Source organism: Ischnura elegans, chromosome 10 (genome assembly GCF_921293095.1).
Source record: "Ischnura elegans chromosome 10, ioIscEleg1.1, whole genome shotgun sequence".
Lineage (NCBI taxonomy): Eukaryota > Metazoa > Arthropoda > Insecta > Odonata > Coenagrionidae > Ischnura > Ischnura elegans.
Window position 1 is genome coordinate 34299012 of NC_060255.1, and position 18771 is coordinate 34317782.

Below are 18771 nucleotides of genomic sequence, written 5' to 3' on the forward strand. Positions count from 1 at the left end.
TCATCATAGAAAACGAAAGGTATTGATTGCGATTCGTAACCCACCATAGGCGGATCCAGGGGGGGGGGGGCACGGGGGCACGTGCCCCCCCCAGACCCTCAAAAATATGTAAGATTTTTAATACGGTCCCTTTATGATTGCGTTCGTTTTGTATTACGAGGTATCGTTGTGCCCCACCCAGAAAAAAAATCCTGGATACGGCCTTGCTTGTGCCCCTCCCAGAAAAAAATCCTGGATCCGCCCCTGTAACCCACCATTAGTGTATTCATAATATACAAATTATTTCGTTTTAGAAATACAGGTTTAGACGAATGGCAATGGTCCATTTTTATCCTCATTTGAAAAAGGCCAGATTGGCGCCCACGCGATGCCACTCCACGTGACGTCACAGGGACCTAGTTTCTCTACGAGTAGATGGGAGTTATACATCGTCTGAGATTACCAATGCATGCATTAGGCGCAGAGCTCTGGGAAACATGTCTTAATAATCACTTATTAAAACGGGCTAAGGTCGGAAAGTTTTCCTCGTTTGATAAGGTGTTAATAATCCTTATTTTAGCCTAGCGCTACCAGCTAGCAGGGTACTCATCTACCCGCTAGCAGCCTGCGTCGTATCAGCGCTTAAGCCTCCCTCAAGGTCACCTCACGGGGCGGCAGCGGGAACGAGGAATACGTCACGCGGAGAGATTTCCCGGCATTCATACTTAGCCGTCGCGTTTTCGCGCGCTTGAAAATTTTCACTTTTCATTTAATCGCGAATAATAGATATCGTCAATTAAAAATCTAAATGCGTGAAATACGTACTCCAGGAGTAATAATCTTTCGATTTAGGCAATAAAAAAATAATAGGAAACCACCCTATTGCATCACCTATAAAATATGAATGTGGAAATCGTGGAAATCAATCTTTCGCATTGGATTTCGGTTGAAAGTAAAATATGTTAAGCTTTTTATAAATATGTAAAGGATTGGGGATGGGTGCGAGCCTTGTCACTCTCTTATCATGCTAAAAAGCTGGTATGTATTTCGCATTTAAAATGTATACATCTGAGGAAATAATGTTGCAGGGTTCCCACTCAACCGTGAAAACCTTAAAACCGTGAATTAGCCGTGAATTTCGTCTACCGTGAAAAAACCTGGTAAAAGCCGTGAATTTCGTCCTAAAACCTTTAAAATATCTCAATCTTGATAATAATACCCTCCCAGAAATTTTCAACTGCGTTCGTGGTGAGGGCACCTCTATTCATTGTCGCGAGCATCATCGCATGTGTCAGAAAAGCGTAGGAACGAATGTTGCCTGAAGAAAAAAAAGCATCTTTCCCCAGCGCAAGCCTTTTCTCTCCCCCTCCTGAAATATGACACCACTTCTCATCAGCTTGTTTACTTTCCTCGACTGCCTTGGTTTCCCCTCCCTCGGTCACTGCTTAGTCCCCCTTACATCCAATTAGCCTTCCCACTGGCTGCAGCGACCACTTTCGAAACTAATCTAGGTGGCCTTTGTGTCGAAAAATTTGAACGTTTATTCAATAGCCTCAATCCTGTGACAGGAAGACCGCTAGCCTTGATAACCTGCCATGCGCTGTATACATTACGCTCCCTGCATTTGAACCCGGGTGACAGCGAGCTTTCGGCGCGACCTTACTAATTCCCGCGCGTTGCGGCCTTTAAGCCCCTGAAAACGAGAGGTCTTCGCTTATGGCAACACAGCATTACACGATTTTCGCATGCGTCGATCTGGGACTTGCCAGTTTTACGTCGCAACCGGAAAGTTTGTGTGGAGTTATTTACTGTCGGTGGTGATCCAGTTCCTCCGCTTTGTGCTATCTAAGGTAATGCTGTTTGTTTGTGTCGTTAAAGCCTCAATTCTGTCGCGATATAAACTGTTACAAAGTCGTTCCATTGTTCCCAGAGCAACGGTAAGAAGGGAACATGATTTTCCTCTGATTAGAGAGATCGATTCAGTTTTGGTTTCTCAGTATTCCTCGATCTATCGTTCCCGCATTGACCGTTCGCCATTTCTGGTGCCAAATAAAGTTCCTTATAGACAATGTAATTTTTTCCCGCAGCTAACGTTCCCCGAAGTATCGTTTCTCGCATTGATCGTTTGAAGATCGCGGTTCCGACGCAGAATTTTCCCGCATCCATCGTTTGACGAAAATGAGACGAAATAAATACAATGTGTCATTTATGGCTAATAACGACAAGCACGTAGTTGGAATCCTCCCCAAGAGATGGAACTACCATTGGGAGAAGCTCAGTGCCGTGGGAAAGTAACATTAGCGCATTTCCCAAGAACCTTTATCCCCCTCCATTCAGCATTCGCCTCCCCCTTCTGACGCTTTCCTCTTCTTCAAAATAAAAAAGGTCCCAGCTCGCGCAGGGATCTTATTACGAAGACCTTAGCTTCGAAAAAAATATCGAGTTACACAAGAACAATAGAAACGTGTTTCGCGCTCCCCCCTCTTCTCACCCACTGACCTTTTTCAGCCTAACTCCTTCAAAGTTCCCAGTTCCTGGAGGTCAACTGCTGCATGAGTCACCTATTAGCCCAAAAGGTATCTAACAATGATATTCAGCAATTGCTATTGCTTTTATTAGATTGAAATGTTAGTAATTTGCACGTTAAAAAAAACCAGACCAAACACGTCGTATTTTAAGCAAGGAAATAGATGGAAAAATACGATGGTGATTTTTGGCGAAACGCGATATCCTTGTAGCTGAGCTTCTCGGCAGTTAATTCGGCATTTTGTTCCGAAAACATGATGTCAGGTTGTTATCAGTTATCAATTTACGAGCTATACTATAAGTCTCACTTGTCAGAGTTACTGACGAAGGGATATCTTCTCAGGATTTTTGTTTCTCCCTACTAACAATCCGAATTCATCTGCTCATCTGGCACTACGCTAATTAGAAAAGAATGGGTATCTTTAGGGTAAAAAATTACATGGCGCAGTCATATGGTCACGCTTCATCTTCTGCAGTATGCTCTGCGTATCCCCGTACGCGATAGCATCATTTCCGAATTTCACCTCGTACGAGTGGTTCCCTTCTTTCTAGGGTGGCTGGACTTCGAACCACCGAGTGTTTTCCATGTGGGTTTAAAGTCAGGTTTCATTTTCTCTAGTTTTATTTTATCCGTCTTCGGACCATGGCGCCTCCAAAGAAACTATTGAGAACTTTAAGAGATGGACTGAAAATAATTGAACATGACGAAAAGAATCCGGGCTAGATGCGCGTGAATATTGCAGAGCGCCTTGGGTTGTCCGCTAGCACATGACGGAAGGTGTGGGGGTAGAGTGAGCTACCTGGAGGAAACAAGTAGAGATGTGAAGGCGAAGATCCAGGTGGGCGTGCCGCTGACGATTAACGCAACATTGTTCACTCTTTACACACTACCTCAATTATATTAAAAATATATTCATTAGACAGGAACAATTCAAGTAATAGACTATTTTTGGCCTTCGTGATCCATCTCACAACCAGTCACTGCGCCGGCGAATGCGGTTTTTTAGGCATAATATGCACATTGCTCTCGTGAATACGTGTACTGGAAATGGTGTTTGATGGATAAGAATTTTTACAGCTGACTGAAATCCATAATAGCAGTGTAAATGCCGAGTGGAGAGCAAACATTTTTTTAGTGAGGTGGCGTTTTCCTTCAGAATTTTGAAAGAGATATGGGTCGAATCAACAATATGACCTATGCGTCTTGATAAAGTACTACTATTCCTGTTATTATCTAAATAATTGTTTGAAACCTTTAATGAATATCTTAATTACTCGCCAAAATCCTGCGTTTCCTGGGACATAGGCAACCTAGCAAAAAAATAAAGCATTGATCGTTTTTCCGCATTCATTTTATAATCGTATCGTTATTAGGAAAGAAAAATTTTCACCTAGTGGAGTTCCAAAAAAGGAGGGTAGTCTTAGAATCGTGCTCGTCTTAGATTCGTGCTAATACGGTGTATGAAATTGTTTTTCGATTTATTATGTTTTACAAACAATTTTCATAGAATCTGTTCCGTTAAATAAGAAAGAATCCATTTATTATATTCTATAAACAATTTAAATGAAATATTTTCCGTTAAATAAGAAATATTGGGGTGGGGGAAATTCGGTTACTGTGCAGTAATAACAACGTGCGCAAAAAAACAATCTCTCGTCGAGGAATTAAAAAAGGACCTCGAGTGTCCGGACGGAAGAAGGCCCGAAGGGTATTCGGCGTCCAGGCAAGAGCGCGGTTGGGCTGGTCCTTTTGTCGGGTCTGAATGTTGCAAACGATAGATCACGTTATAAGAGATATCACTTTTCATTGCGGCGTTAACATTCACGGCCGTTTGTCGCGTACGTTAATTTTCTGTTGATATACGGCTAGTGATTTTCTTATTGGTCGCTTATAAACGGACGGTGAATTTAGCGAAATTGAGACCGTGAAAACCTGAAAAAAGCCGTGAATTTCATTATTCAGGTAGAGTGGGAACCCTGTGTTGTTAAATCTTGAAATATGACGTACAGACAAGACCGGGACTGGGAGTTATTTCGTTGGGGGGGGGGGGGGGGGAGAAGGGGGAAGGTCAGTTTAATAATTTATAACTTAATGATTATTGTTAACCCTGGATCAGTAAACCTTTGTCATTTTTACGAAGCTCCAAATTAATATTCCAAATTTTATGAAAATGCATGTTGTAATAAAAAATTACGTATGTTATAGTATACTTTTCCCCCGCACTTACATCATAATTTTTTACAAATCATAGTAAAAAGAATTATCAAAAAATATTTTCAATGAAATACTTGTGGCTTATATTTTAAAGTATACAATAAAAAATAGTGTCGTTAAAATGACGAAGGCTTAGTGGCCACATGACTCTGAGCCAAGTCTATATTATATACAATCTATATTATATACAACCCGATGTGTGACAGATACCTCACGTACCACTCACTCACTCACTGATTCACGTATACAAATTCCCGACCACTTCCGGACGTGCTGGGAAGACGAAATTTTTACGGGTTGTGGAGAAAAAATATTCATCGCGGGGAAAAGTCCGAAAACTGGAAAAAGTCGAACGGTTTTCGAGATATATCGATCCGAATTAACATTGGAGCCTTATGGGACTAAAACTTTTCCCGTTCATTGCCTACTTGCAAATGTCACGGGAACATGAAATTTCACTGACGGAAACTAGATTTTTCGGCCGATTTTTTGATGTGAAATATTTTGCCATATTTTGATTAAAAGTATTTTTTATAATTTTTTAAAATTTCCAATGCTTTTCTTATGGGCCTATCTTTGGATTTTTTTAAAACCAACTTTAAATCGTTGTAGGAATAAGTCCTTAACGTACGAGATACTAGATTTTTCGATTGATTTTTAAGTGTCGTTTTCTTTGCAATATTTTGATTTCAAGTATTTTTTTTAAACTTTTAAAATTTCCAATGCTTTTCTTATGGGCCTATCTTTGGATTTTTTTAAAACCAACTTTAAATAGTTGTAGGAATAAGTCCTTAACGTATGAGATACTAGATTTTTTGGTTGAGTTTTTGGTGTGCTTGTTTTTCATACATTTTGATTTAAAGTATTTTTTTTTTACTTTTTAAATTTTCCAATGCTTTTCTTATGGGCCGAACTGCGGAATTTTTTTGACCTATTTGCAATAACCGTAGGACAAATTCCTTTAAATGCAAGATACTAGATTTTTCACTCCATTTTTTGGCTACCTTTTATTTTCCATAAGTGGAACGGATTACGAGTAATTACATACAATCGATTTTCCATTGAAATCGCGACTCCTACAACGTTTGGTAACTTACAACACATCCGCCGTGAAGTTTGCATTCCCTCAACACACGATTTTTAATTTTTCGGAATTTTTATTTGCCACTTCCCGACCACGTACGGACACCAAATTAACGTGAGTGACGTCCTTCTCGTGTTCCTACGTGCCGCTACCCGGAGAACGCAGAATATTTCATTTAAACGGGTGACACCCTCGAAAAACCATGCTTGCACTACAGCTAAAGAGCCGAAATTTTTATCCAAGGTAAACGATGCCGCGTTATACGGGACAAGCAAATAAAATCCCCCAATAAACCCCAGTGACCCCTCCAAAAAAATAAAAATTATCTAATAAGTGTTATATTTCGTGTACCATTCATCCGAGTTGTATAGTTTTTATTTATTCCAACTGGGAATTGTGTCGGCTATATTTACCCGTCATGTTCAATTATCCAGGCCCATTCACACACACGCTACAAAACTTCAAATTTTTAAACGTTGATTCCTCGACAACATAGTAGATGTATTTTAGGGACTCCAGGACATGGACACCTAAAAGAGATTTTTTTAAACCACTTCCCCACAAGGTACGGCTAGGAAGTTGACATGAGTTATGCCTTATTACAGCGCCTATGCACCGCTATGTGGAGAAAACAGAACAGGTAATCTAAATTTGAGTAATACGGGAAAATTCATTGTTCCCCTAAAGCTAGATCGCTGGAATTTTTATTGTAGGTAGACAAAGACCTTTTATGCAAGAAAACCCCTCAAAATGTCACATGGCTTCCTAGAAGACCAAGGAAAAAATTATTTTTTTTTCTGTAAATAGCATGTTCTTTGGTGTTTTCGCATATTTTAGCAGTAATTCCCTTCTCCTATGACTCATCGCTAAGGAATTTATTTGGATGATTGCGACCGTTGTCAGTATACTCATAAAAACCCCTGGAAATTCCCCGGACCGCCTTCAAAACATCGTCATAAGCTAAAATGCCACAATCACGGCTAGCATGCGTCTACATTCAGCCACATTATCCCCCGGCAGCCTTTGTAACGATCGGGGAAAGCTGGTAGTACACATTGCTCTATGAGGAGTGAAAACCCTGGAGGCGAAGCTGCCCCCGCCCCAGGAACGATGGAGACATTCCAAGGAGTCAGAGGCGCGGGAAACCTCCGAGAACCCTCGGGCGGAAAATCCGCTCCAACACGTGGAGCAGCCAAATGGGTGTCTTACGAGGGGGGAGGGCGCCGATAACCCTTGGGCGGCGAAGCCGCCCAAAGGCGAGGAACGGCGAAGCCGTTCCGAGGAGTCGACGGTTCGGGGGGACACAGTAAACCTTGGGCGGCGAAGCCGCCCCATCACGCGGAAGGGCGATGCCGTTCCCAGGAGTCGACGCCTCGGGGGGACACGGGTATACCTTGGGCGGCGAAGGCGCCCAATCACCAGGAAGCTTACGGGGGGAGGGCGCCGATAACCCTTGGGCGGCTAAGCCGCCCACAGACGAGGAACGGCGAAGCCGTTCCGAGGAGTCGACGGCTCGGGGGGACACAGTAAACCTTGGGCAGCGAAGCCGCCCCATCACGTGGAAGGGCGACGCCGTTCCCAGGAGTCGACGCCTCAGGGGGACACGGGCAAATCTTAGGCGGCGAAACCGCCCCACCACGAGGAAGCTTACGGGGGAAGGGCGCCGATAACCCTTGGGCGGCGAAGCCGTTCCGAGGAGTCGACGGCTCGGGGGGACACAGTAAACCTTGGGCGGCGAAGCCGCCCCATCACGAGGAAGGGCGATGCCGTTCCCAGGGGTCGACGCCTCGGGGGGACTCGGGTAACCCTTGGGTGGCGAAGGCGGCCTTCCACGATGAACGGCGAAGCCGTTCCGAGGTACTAGCGGGTCTTCGTCAGAGGGCTACCTCAAGATCTGGGCGGCGAAGCCGACCCCGGACGAGGAACGGCGAAGCCGTTCCGAGGAGCCGCGGGTGGGACGGCGAAGCCGTCCGGTGGGGGCAGCCGGCGAAGCCGGATGCGGGGGGGTTTTTTAACCCCCCCGTTTAGTAACCTATAATTAAATGATTTTATGCGAAAAACGAATGGGGAACTTGCATGGGTCGCCGATTGCTCTAAAAACTATTTTGAATAAGTAAAATGGATACATTAGCTCCCAGAAATACCTTAAGTTTCTCCATTCATCATCAAAAGAAATAAAAAAATTGACTTTAAAATGGAGAAAAAATTCACTGAGCCGACCACTGCGCGAAGACACCCGAGCGTTGCCGAGGGTAGACATGACGTCATAGGTGCCTAAACAACCGTAGGGAGTTGGTAAATACGCTGGGCGCATGGTGTAAAATTTGTTTTGAGGGAGTATTTAGCCGCTCATCGTCACTTTATTTTGTTCTGTTATTCTTGGGCAAGTTTTCCTATTGCTATTGTGCCTATGATTATTACTTGGGATATTAATAATGCAACCTCGGGATGATGAAGTACAAGCGTTTCACTTCGTATGTTTTAGTTATCAGAAAAATGGATGATAACGTTGCCGTTCGTTCGAATAGTACACTTGAAATTCATCTACATCTAGATAATACCCCGCAAGCCGCCTAAAAGAGGTGTGGCAGGGGGTGTTAGGACACCAGCCTTTTTTTGGGACACCAACTTTTTTTGGGACACCAAAAATTGATTCCACGACGCTCATGGAATTTGGTATGGCAAATCATTGCTATATGTCGGCGGCAAATGGAGATGTAAAAGAAACTTATAATACTGGAGGATAACGTTCGTAAGCTAACGAGCTGTTCTATTGATTTTGGCACCGCCGTATTAGCGGAGAAGATAGTCCTATCCGTTCTACGGTATGAATTCACCGCAAGACAGTCTGCACACAATCCACATGTGAGATCGCGAATCGGTTCCGCTGCCAACGCACACACACACACACACACACAAGCTACAACCTATTTCAATAATATAGGTAAATCCATAGACAATATACTAGCATATAACATAAAAATATAGTGGGAAAATGGCAAATACAATTATAAAAAACTGGAATTCACTACCATTCTCATATTTATCACGTACAACTTACAATAATAGAGCTCATTATGAAGAAAACAACAATTTATTCACTGATTAAAATTAGCCCGCGCAAGGGACACAGGTGACTTTTCTCACTACTATTCCTTGAAATAATAAAATAACAAACTTCCCGCACTCTTTTGATCTTGATAGCTTGATCGTGAAATGTCATATCTACGGTGAACAACTGAGGTTAACACGCCACTGACAATTTTTACACTACTGTTAGACATTTATCGATAGCGTAATAGCACTTTTTACAATTCAATCACGATGGAACACTGATAACTCTTGGCCGATATTTTTCAACCTTGTCAAACTTCGTGCATTAGAACTACTGGCACTGTGATTATTAGCAATTGCTTAACGGGAGATGCCACGTTGAAAATAATACTATTTTGGCACAAAAAATGGTCCTAGATGTCTCCAATCAGCGAGCAAAAGTTGCATTGACTGGAATTCACCTCATAATACAAGCACAGGCAGTCCTAAACGACGATTTCTCCTGTACCTACGATTAAATGGATGAAGTTATTGTATGTAATAGCATGGCAGACATAAGTAAACATCAAAATTGTTCTAATTAAATACTTATGATGAATGATATGCCGTCGATAACATCAACTTACAATTAACGTATCCCCCTTCCAACGGCCGTAGCTCAGACTGCTACAACGATGTTACTTAGATATTATAAAATATTTGGTTTCACTACTCCAGTTTTATATTTTAATGTCCTTACTCAGGTATTAATTTTATAAATAATACAAAATATGAGGCTTTCGAGCCACTATTGTCGGATATTTATCTTTAAATAGAAAACAATCAACACGTCTCACAAACGGAGCTCTCACAACAGCAGGCAACTATTACAAACAATCACAACAATAGCTTCGTGTGATGTTTAGGCACCTTTGACGTCATCGAGGCTTCGTCGGCAGTGGCTTGGGGGTTGAGGGAGTTTTACCTTTACCCGCGCTTTAAAATTCGTTATATTTATCATTGAATATCTCGCGAAGGAAAACTCAGATTTACATGCGGTTTTTTTTTATGAATTCAGAAATTAATTTTCTGTCCGCCTGTGAAATTAAAAAAATCCATGCAAGTTCCTCATTAACTTTTCCTTATCAACTTGTCAAATTTTACCGACCCTGAAATTGCCACCCGGGCACATGCAACCATTCTTCTTCCATGATGCAACCTCTGCCCCACCCTAGTTCGGGGACTGGGTTCAGATTAAATTTTACTTGAAGGATCGCGTAAGTTTTCAACGAGAAACGCGTATATAACGAGAAATGCGACAACTACGAGTGGAATGGGATTGATGCGTTCTCCTCATTGAAATGCCTTCCTGAAAGGTGTAGGAAGATCTACTTTTGAGGTCAAATCAAACAACGGCAGCAGACGTTTGACTGCTTGGGAAAATGAGACCTTGAAAACTGATGTATTTTGCTGCAGACTATAGATACCATTGAAATACGAAAGGTTTACACAGATAGTGCGTCAACTACTGGTTATTTTGCTGTAATACGGACGGGAAACATGAGGAGACGTCGTCGCACGTAGTTTAAACTAGCCAAAATTTTGGCTGGAATTTTTGTCTGGGAAATGCGGTGAAAGTGATTATAACTTACACTGGCCGTATGTATGCTGCACGCTTCCTAAATTTGCTTATTCGATGGATAGTTAGTTCTAGAAGTGTGCGCCGGCAACGGAAACTAGTCCTCGCCGCGGTGTCTACGCAAAGTCTGCGGAAAATTAGATCGTGGATCTCTCGGAATATGCTCAATATTTCATCATAGTTTCTCTTCTTTTTAAGTCTTGGAACCCAATTTATTATTATTAGTGACCAATTCGCGCTGTAGAAATCATCGGCGATAAGGTCGGCGCACACTACAAAAAAAAAACCAGCCCGCCGCTATGGAGCTTTTAATTCCTTTATTCCTTTAGAGTGCAGTATTAAAGGAATGCAAGATATCCATTATGGCGTTTGAATATGAGTGCAATTATTGCTCACTGACTTTCATTGTCACACAATTCAAGATCCCTACCTATCAGGCTCACATGAAAAGGGCAAGATATTTTATGCTTATCATTTCTGTGACTCGAAGTATTCTAAAAAAATGGATTATCCACCAACAAAAGGAAATATCATTGTCGTGAAATTTTACTTTAAATGATTTTTTTATTTGAAGCATATAAACATACTTGCTTTGCCGGTTGTAGCTTACAATATCTGATTTTTCATATTACCCATGTAGTTTGTGAGCTCACTGTGTATTTTTTGCTTTGGTTGCAGTGGATGGGGTTGTTCTATTCAATTTTCGTTTCTAAACTTGTATTTTTCCATTTCAGACTCCCCCAGGAAATGCAGTAAAGGATGTGGAACTGGTATGTTTACTCTTAATCTTTATATCTTAATCTCTTAATTTTCTCATAAAGTCAGGGAGAGATGCATTTGAAAAAAAAACATTAAAACCAACAACAATTAAAAAATCTCAAAATATGTGTTTTTGTATCACTAGTGCTCACCTGGTCATTGCTTTTTGTTTTGGTATTTATCAAATTATCTTAGGCTCGTTTTTCGTATTTGAGGAAAACTGAAAAAAAATTCCCAATGCCAAATAAATTAATATCAAAATATTAGTTGCTTTTTGGTAATAAATGTGTATGCATACAATGAATACTTAATGAAGACCATAATGCATCATTATCCCCCCTAGACCAAGCCTTATCCTCATAGCCCTGCATTCCAATCTATTACAGTCGTTTTCAATTCTTTGTACATTTGAAATTACATATTATGTACTTCCTTAATCATCAAGACATGTCTTTCTTAGCTTTCCTCTATTAGTAGAGGAAATTATAATCCTTCTATTTCATTTCATTGGGATTAGTGTTATTAGTGCACCCTTTCCTCATTGCCCTTCAGTCAGTATTTATTACCATCCATATATCTAAGGAAGAAAAAGGAAAATATGATGCATGCATAACTGCCTACATTTCCATGTTTTCAAGTTTTCACTATGTGTGATGGGAATAAATTAAAATAATATCCTAGCCATGCTGCAACCACCATTACTTAAAGAGATTTTGACTGCGGTAGGAGCTTTATGCTCCAAAAAAAAGCCAACATTCAGGGCAGATCAAATTAATTTTTTTAAATATTATAATTATGGCGTTTGAATATGAATCAGGGGCGGATACAGAAAACACTCAAGGGGGGGGCGCAAAAGATATATTGAGTTGCCTTTACTTTTTATCGCGATATCGCAATAAAAAATAATCAAGTCACAGGCAGAGTAAAATAAAATTTTAATTAATGTAATTATACACATATATAAGACAATGCCATCTTATGATATAAAAAAAGTCACAATCGTGGTTCTGCCATGTTTGCCAATACGGCCGGACCCGCAAGGGAGGGGCGCGCGCCCCCCGTCTGTATCTGCCACTGATATGAGTGCAATTATTGCTCACTGACCTTCATTGTCACACAATTCAAGTTGCCTATCAGGCTCGCATGAAAAGGGCAAGATATTTGATGGTTATCATTTCTGTGTCTCATATTCTCTTTTCTTAACCTTTCAGCCCCTCAACATGACTTCAAGTTCAATGTGCAACCGGGACATACGTATGTGTACAACTTTGAGGCAACGACTGAAACGAGCGTACCAGGTGCCGCTGTAACCTGTGAAGATGAGGAAGCCGGCGGACACAAGGCACCTGGAGGGCAGAGGTTGCATATAACTGGTCGGGCAGAATTGCATACAGGTGCAAACTGCGATCACGTAATGCAGCTACTGCAGGTCCATGTGACTGGTGCCGATGGCAAGGTAGGTAAAATTGGAATACTACATGTTTGGTTTATCTCATCATCAACAATCGTGTGAAAATTTTGATGTTTGCAATGATAACACATCAGATATGTGGGGGTTTCTATTAAGGGGAATTCCTTGGTATGTCCTATAATTTTAGTGTTGCAGAAGACCTAAATACTTTGAACTTACAAAAAATCAGATTGATTGTGGACAAGCTCACTTTGTGGAAATGCATTAGTAGTAATAATACAAAGAGCTATAGTAATTTTCTACACTTTTTAATTTTATTATGAGCAAATTAAATATTAAGTGAAAATTAAAAAGTGCTGAAAATTACTACAGTTGTTCGTATCATTATTACAAAAAATGTCTCTCTTCAGTCAGATTTGAAGGATAAAAGAACGGTGATTGGAATTCACTCTGCAAAATATGTGGGATGTTATTAAACGGTAAAATTTCTGGAATTAGCTAATTTTATGATTTAGACATACCATTGGACTATAAATCTTTGTGACAAGGAATAACTCAAATGACTAGACTCAGACTTCCCTGGCATGGCTTTGTTTCATGAATGGTTTTCCAGCCATTAAAATTCATGCAGTGTTTGCTGCCGTAATTAAGCCAGCAGAAGTTTTAGGGCTATTTAAAGTTTGCTAATGGCATAAAGTTAAGTTAAAATGGGCTGTATGGCCTGCTGGCCAATTGCTGAGTGATCATTCTCTGTATTTGCCTTGTTATTGCTTAAGACGGACATTATTTCATCTCTTTGCCTGAGTAGTTTGTGAACTTAAATCTATATAATCATTTCAAACAAAATATTTTCTAATATTATTTATTTGAATGTTTTGTTCTGTCAATTGTATTTTGAATCTAAAATTCTACATGTAAATAAGTATCTTATTTTTAAGTTTTGTATACGGCATCTGAGTGGTTACTTGTTGTAGTATAATTATGGAGATACAAAATTGATAGATGGAGACACAATTATGTACATTGTGTTGCTTTTTTAAATTTTGAGTCATTCTTTTGCATCAATTGTCATTTTATGTGACTCTTCCAGAAATTCCAAGATTTTGCCAGCTGTGAGAGACATCCTCTTGGTTTCTCATGGAACAATGGTCGGCTTGGAACTGATGTTTGCGTTGAGGATGGTGATACCCCTGTGGATGTCAACGTAAAACGTGCAATTCTGTCACTTATGCAAGTGTCGAAAGTACAACCATCTGGATCTGCTAGCCTTCATGAGGTAGGTTTCCTAGGAATACCCCATGAAATACTTCCATTGTGTTGGTGTTGACCATTAATTGCAGTTGTATCCTATAGTTGAGAGATGTGTCAGGCCATAATAATGCCAGCCTGTCACAGAAATAATTTAACTTGAGACACATCCAAATTTCTGTGTCTAGTTTTCTTTATGAAAATGTAAAGAAATCTTGAAAATCAACTTTTGGGAAACTAACCAAATTTAAGGCACTAAAGTTCAGTGTATTTAGGTGTTCCAGAAATTCAGCTTTTGTATTCATCTTGATTCCTGAAGTAATTCTTGCTTTAAAATTATGATTTGATTACTTTCCAATCAATGCATTAAATGTTAAAATTTTTGGTTTTATGGCTATGTGATCAGTAGTTTTTGTGCTTCCAAAAATTCATGTCTTACAGGTTATTTTGGTGGAATGTTTTGTTAGTGGTATCTATTGCTTGTCCTTCAGGCATCTTCTGCAGGAATTGTACAAAGAGAAGATACTCACTGTTCAGAGCAGAAATTTTTGTCACCTAACCAACCATCTGACTGTACATTCCTTGAAGTGAAGTGGATTAACGTTATCAATTGTTGCATATGGGTTTGCAGTATAATTAACTCCTTGCATGACCTGGTAACTTATTTTATTTTTAATTAATCAAGTGGAATATATTTGGCTGGCTTAGTGTTTATCTTTTATCAATCTTGGTACCATGGCTTGGTAATTTTGTAGAACAATCACATTGTTTTTATTTAGGTTGAAATGAGTGTTTTATAATTCATGGTGATGAACAAATATATCATCTGATTCTTGTGACATGAAGGAACTAGTGCAGTATTCTTTCGTCATCATCTGATCTACATCAAAACCACGACAGAAAAATCTTGGTAATTTGATTCTCTGGTATGATTTTAATGTTCCTTTTTAATTTCAGACTGACATCTTTGGTGTCTGCCCAACAGATTTCACCTACCATGAAGAGGGTGGTGTACTTAAGGTGACAAAGCACAGAAACTTAAATCGCTGTGCACATCGTGAAGGCCTTCACAATAATTTCTTCTCCACTTACTATGATGAACCTTCGGTAAGAATGTTTGTCTTTATAATGGTAGAACTTTCTCAATTGCATCATTTTAATTCTGCATAATAGCTAATAATTTGCGAAATTGACTTAAGTTATCTCCTTTTTCAAATTTTAATTCCATAATCTGTGGAATGTTTACAATGACTTACCGTATAAGCGCGTGTAAGAGGCGCACCTTTTTTCCCAGATATTGCAGCCGAAAATGGGGGTGCGCCTCTTACACAAACTTCTTATCTTCCCCCCCTCCCCTTCACCGGTTGCAAGTTCAAGGGGAACTGAGTGGCCTTGGTTTTCAGCGTGAGTCAGTCATCTGAAACCCTGGGTCAAAGTCAAGCGGCAGGTAGGGGAGTTTCTCCCTTAGTGACGTATTTTTAAAATGCTCCTGTTTGAATTTCTTGCAAGCATCGCGCAGTCACGTCGGTACCCCAGAGGTGAACATTGAAAAGATCTCGCGGGGTGATTCGCTCCGGAGCGCGCGCTAAATTTATTGCCACGAGTGGGCATCCCGCGGCATTTATACTGCATATAGTAATATTGGTGTCAAAACCTGCGGTTGAAAAAATTCGAACGAGTGTACTCATTGTTGGAATTAATGGTGGATAGAAGAAATCGGAAATGCTTCTAAGTGAAGAGCGCCGAAGGAGAGGTCGAGGGGAAGAGGGCTCCCTCCCCTCCGTATTTAAAGCTACGAGCGAAGGAGCAAGGGAAGAACACGTCCGATCTTGCATGTGACGTCGTTACCTTTAAAGCGAAGGGGCGAAGGCGCAGCAATGTGATATACGCAGTTTGCGTTGCCTGAGTTTCCAGTCCGTCTCGTCTTGTTTGAATGCGCTTATGCTACGCTTGTTTCTTCCGAAATTGTGCTGTTTCGACTATGTTGAATATTAGTAGCCTTATTTTAGCTATAAATCTTTGTGTCAATCAATTAGAGCTCAAAAAACTTAAATGCTGTAAGATATACGTCGCGTTAGGTCTAATTCTTTTTAGAACCTCGTGCGTGTCATACAATTGCTGAAAGATATCGAGATATCTTCGAGCTCAGAAGGTGACTCACGTAGCATTTGACCTCCAGAAACTCGGGGAATTGAACCTGGTAGACCGAAAAAGGTCAGTTGGTGGAATGGGGTAGGGATGAAACACGTTTCCATTGTTCCCCTGTAACTTGATATTTTCCTGTGGAGTCTCGGAAAGGAAAAAAACGGCAGAGGCATTAGCTGATGGAGAGCCGAGTGTAGTTCCGTTAGGCCCCTTTCACACACACCAATTTTGGACGGTCGGTAAAATATTGGCCGCTATTTTACCGGCGAAGCGATGCTTGCACACATGCCGGATTTTTACCGGTCAAACGATACGTTGCTAAGTTTTTGAGCCGGCGTCGTAGATCCACAGTGACAATGGCGGGCAGCTAACCGGCATTTTGCTGGTGCCGGCGTGTGGTCGGTACGTGTGCAAGATCCAATGCTCTCCCATTGTTCACTGTTGGAATGTGGACGGCCGATATTTTACCGGCCGTCCAAAATCGGTGCGTGTGCATGGGGCCTTAAATCTACGACGTGGTTATTATCCTACGGCGCTGAGATTGCCCCGATTGTTGTTCAATCTCTTGGGAAAGCTCATGCCATTTGCCTGTCGTGTTTTGCCTTAAAATTTTCCACGGCTGCAATTCTATTGCAATGCTCCTGCGAGAGCTTTTAAACAAAATTGTTCGTGAGTAGGACAAGCAACGTAGAGCGATGGCGTATGCAAAGAGAGGATCGGAACTCTTTCTACTCCCTCTTATGCCGCCGCAGTTATCAAAATTTCCTCTTTCAAATAGTACTGAAAGAGGACATTTCGATAACTGTCGAAATTCCAGGCATACGTCTGCAACACCGCACGATAGGATAAAAAAATGTCGCAAAATTTTTTTTCTTTATTGCTTCGATCCTCAAAATAGGGGTTCGCCTCTTACACGTGTGCGCCTCTTACACAAGCTTATACGGTATTTTTTTGAAGTAATAACTTGTTATAGATTTAATTTTTGTTTATTGTTCAAGTCGTAATTGCTTTCTTCATTTTATCTATATTGTAAAATGGTGTTATCCATTGGAAATAAATAAATGCCCTTGTCATGCCATCCCTTAGGAACTGCATTCATCGCCCCTGCTTCAGTCCACTCTTCAAGTTGAGCAGACCATTAAGGATAAGATGGTTGTTTCTGCTGTTGGTGAAGAAAGTTATCTTTTCCGTCCATTCTCAAATGGTGGTTCGGGTGCTCAAACGACTGTGACAACTAGGCTAACACTCGTCAAACATCAACCTAGCCCTGCTCCACCTGGTAAGACTTCTCATCAGTGAACCTCAAGAAGTGCGCAGTCTGTGATTGTTCTCAGAGAGCTGCCACCTTTGCTACATACAATTCTTATTCTTGATTGGTTCCTAACATCAGTTCTCGACCCATGATCTTGAAAAAAATTATCTCTTTAATGGGTCAGCCTTAAAAATCTAATAAGTAGTTCTTATCTGGAGTAATGCCACCATTTAGCTTGTGGATAAAAACCTTGCAATCTTATTATTTATGAATTCATACTTTCCTAGCGAATACTTCGAATGAACTTTTCCTGGGCTTTCCTCCGGGTAAGATAATGATAGGCAGTTGATATGTCACATTCCAATTCATTAGCTACTTTTAAGTTGATGAGAATGGGCTATGAATAAGAATAGGAAACATTCGGCTGGCTTAAATTTTCTTGCCCAGTGGTGGGTCTGAAGAATATTCATTCACCGGAGCTTATTGTTGTAGAAATGAAGTGTAGTTAATTTGTTCTAATTCAGTGTTTGTATTCTATCTCTAGTCACCAATGGCCATGGATCATCAATCCTTTTTGATGCCCACAAATGGAACCTTGGAGGGGCTAACCCTGAAGATCAAGCTACAGTTGAACACGTCACTCATGCTCTCAAGGCTGCTGAAAAATCACTTGTTGGAGGAGCCAGTACTGAATCAGCTGGTGCATTCCGTAGCCTCACCCGTGTCATGCGTTATGCCAATGCAGAATGCCTGATGAGTGTTTACTCTCAAGTGAAGGCTGGAACTGGGTTCACTAGCAAGAAGCTTGCCAAGTAAGTCTTGCATTTACTACACCTAAGGTACAAATATAATATTCGCAGCTATGGCGTTACTATGAGGGAGGATGGATCCGCCCCCCAATGCCTCAGATAAATTAAAAAAATATTTACAACCATTGTCTAGATTTGACTTATAATAACTGCATCTGCTTAAAGTTAAAGTTCATTTATCAATATAAAATTTTTAGTGCCAAAATGATGTAAAATGTATTTTGAGGCAGGTCATTTTTCAAAAATTTTCTTAGGGCCGGTTTTATAATGTCTGGTTAAACTGGAGTTTAAGCTAAGCGTCGGTTAAGTCCCAAAATTCTGTTTTATAATTGATGGTTAAGTCAAATCTCAGCGTTAAAGTGGTAGTCAAGCTAAACCATGGATTTCCCTTGGGTAAAAGTTTAATCTGCTACCTTTGGCAACCCGTCGATTACACCTGGACATAACATTCCTTCACCGTCTACTGCATGGAGACATTGACTCTGTTCATCTGGTAGAAATGATCCCTTTCCATGTCCCCATTTTAAACACTAGGCAAACATTCATGTTTTCACTCCCTCATTCTAATAGAAATTACGCCTTCCACTCACCCTTAACCAGAACTATGCGGAGCATTAACTACAAATGTAGTAGCATTGACCTTTTTAATTTAAATCCAAAGAATTTAAGGA

General features: G+C 40.7%; 1 protein-coding gene across 1 annotated transcript in view; it reads left to right on the forward strand.

Annotated features, from left to right (window-relative positions):
- Nucleotides 1–18771, forward strand: part of LOC124167158 (apolipophorins-like) — a 51198-nt gene that overhangs the window by 14344 nt on the left and 18083 nt on the right. Inside the window, exons 2-7 of the mRNA XM_046544964.1 lie at nt 11211–11246; nt 12447–12691; nt 13737–13922; nt 14852–15001; nt 17126–17318; nt 17836–18103. Of these exons, the coding sequence (XP_046400920.1) occupies nt 11211–11246; nt 12447–12691; nt 13737–13922; nt 14852–15001; nt 17126–17318; nt 17836–18103 (1078 nt within the window). The remainder of the gene's footprint in view (nt 1–11210; nt 11247–12446; nt 12692–13736; nt 13923–14851; nt 15002–17125; nt 17319–17835; nt 18104–18771) is intronic.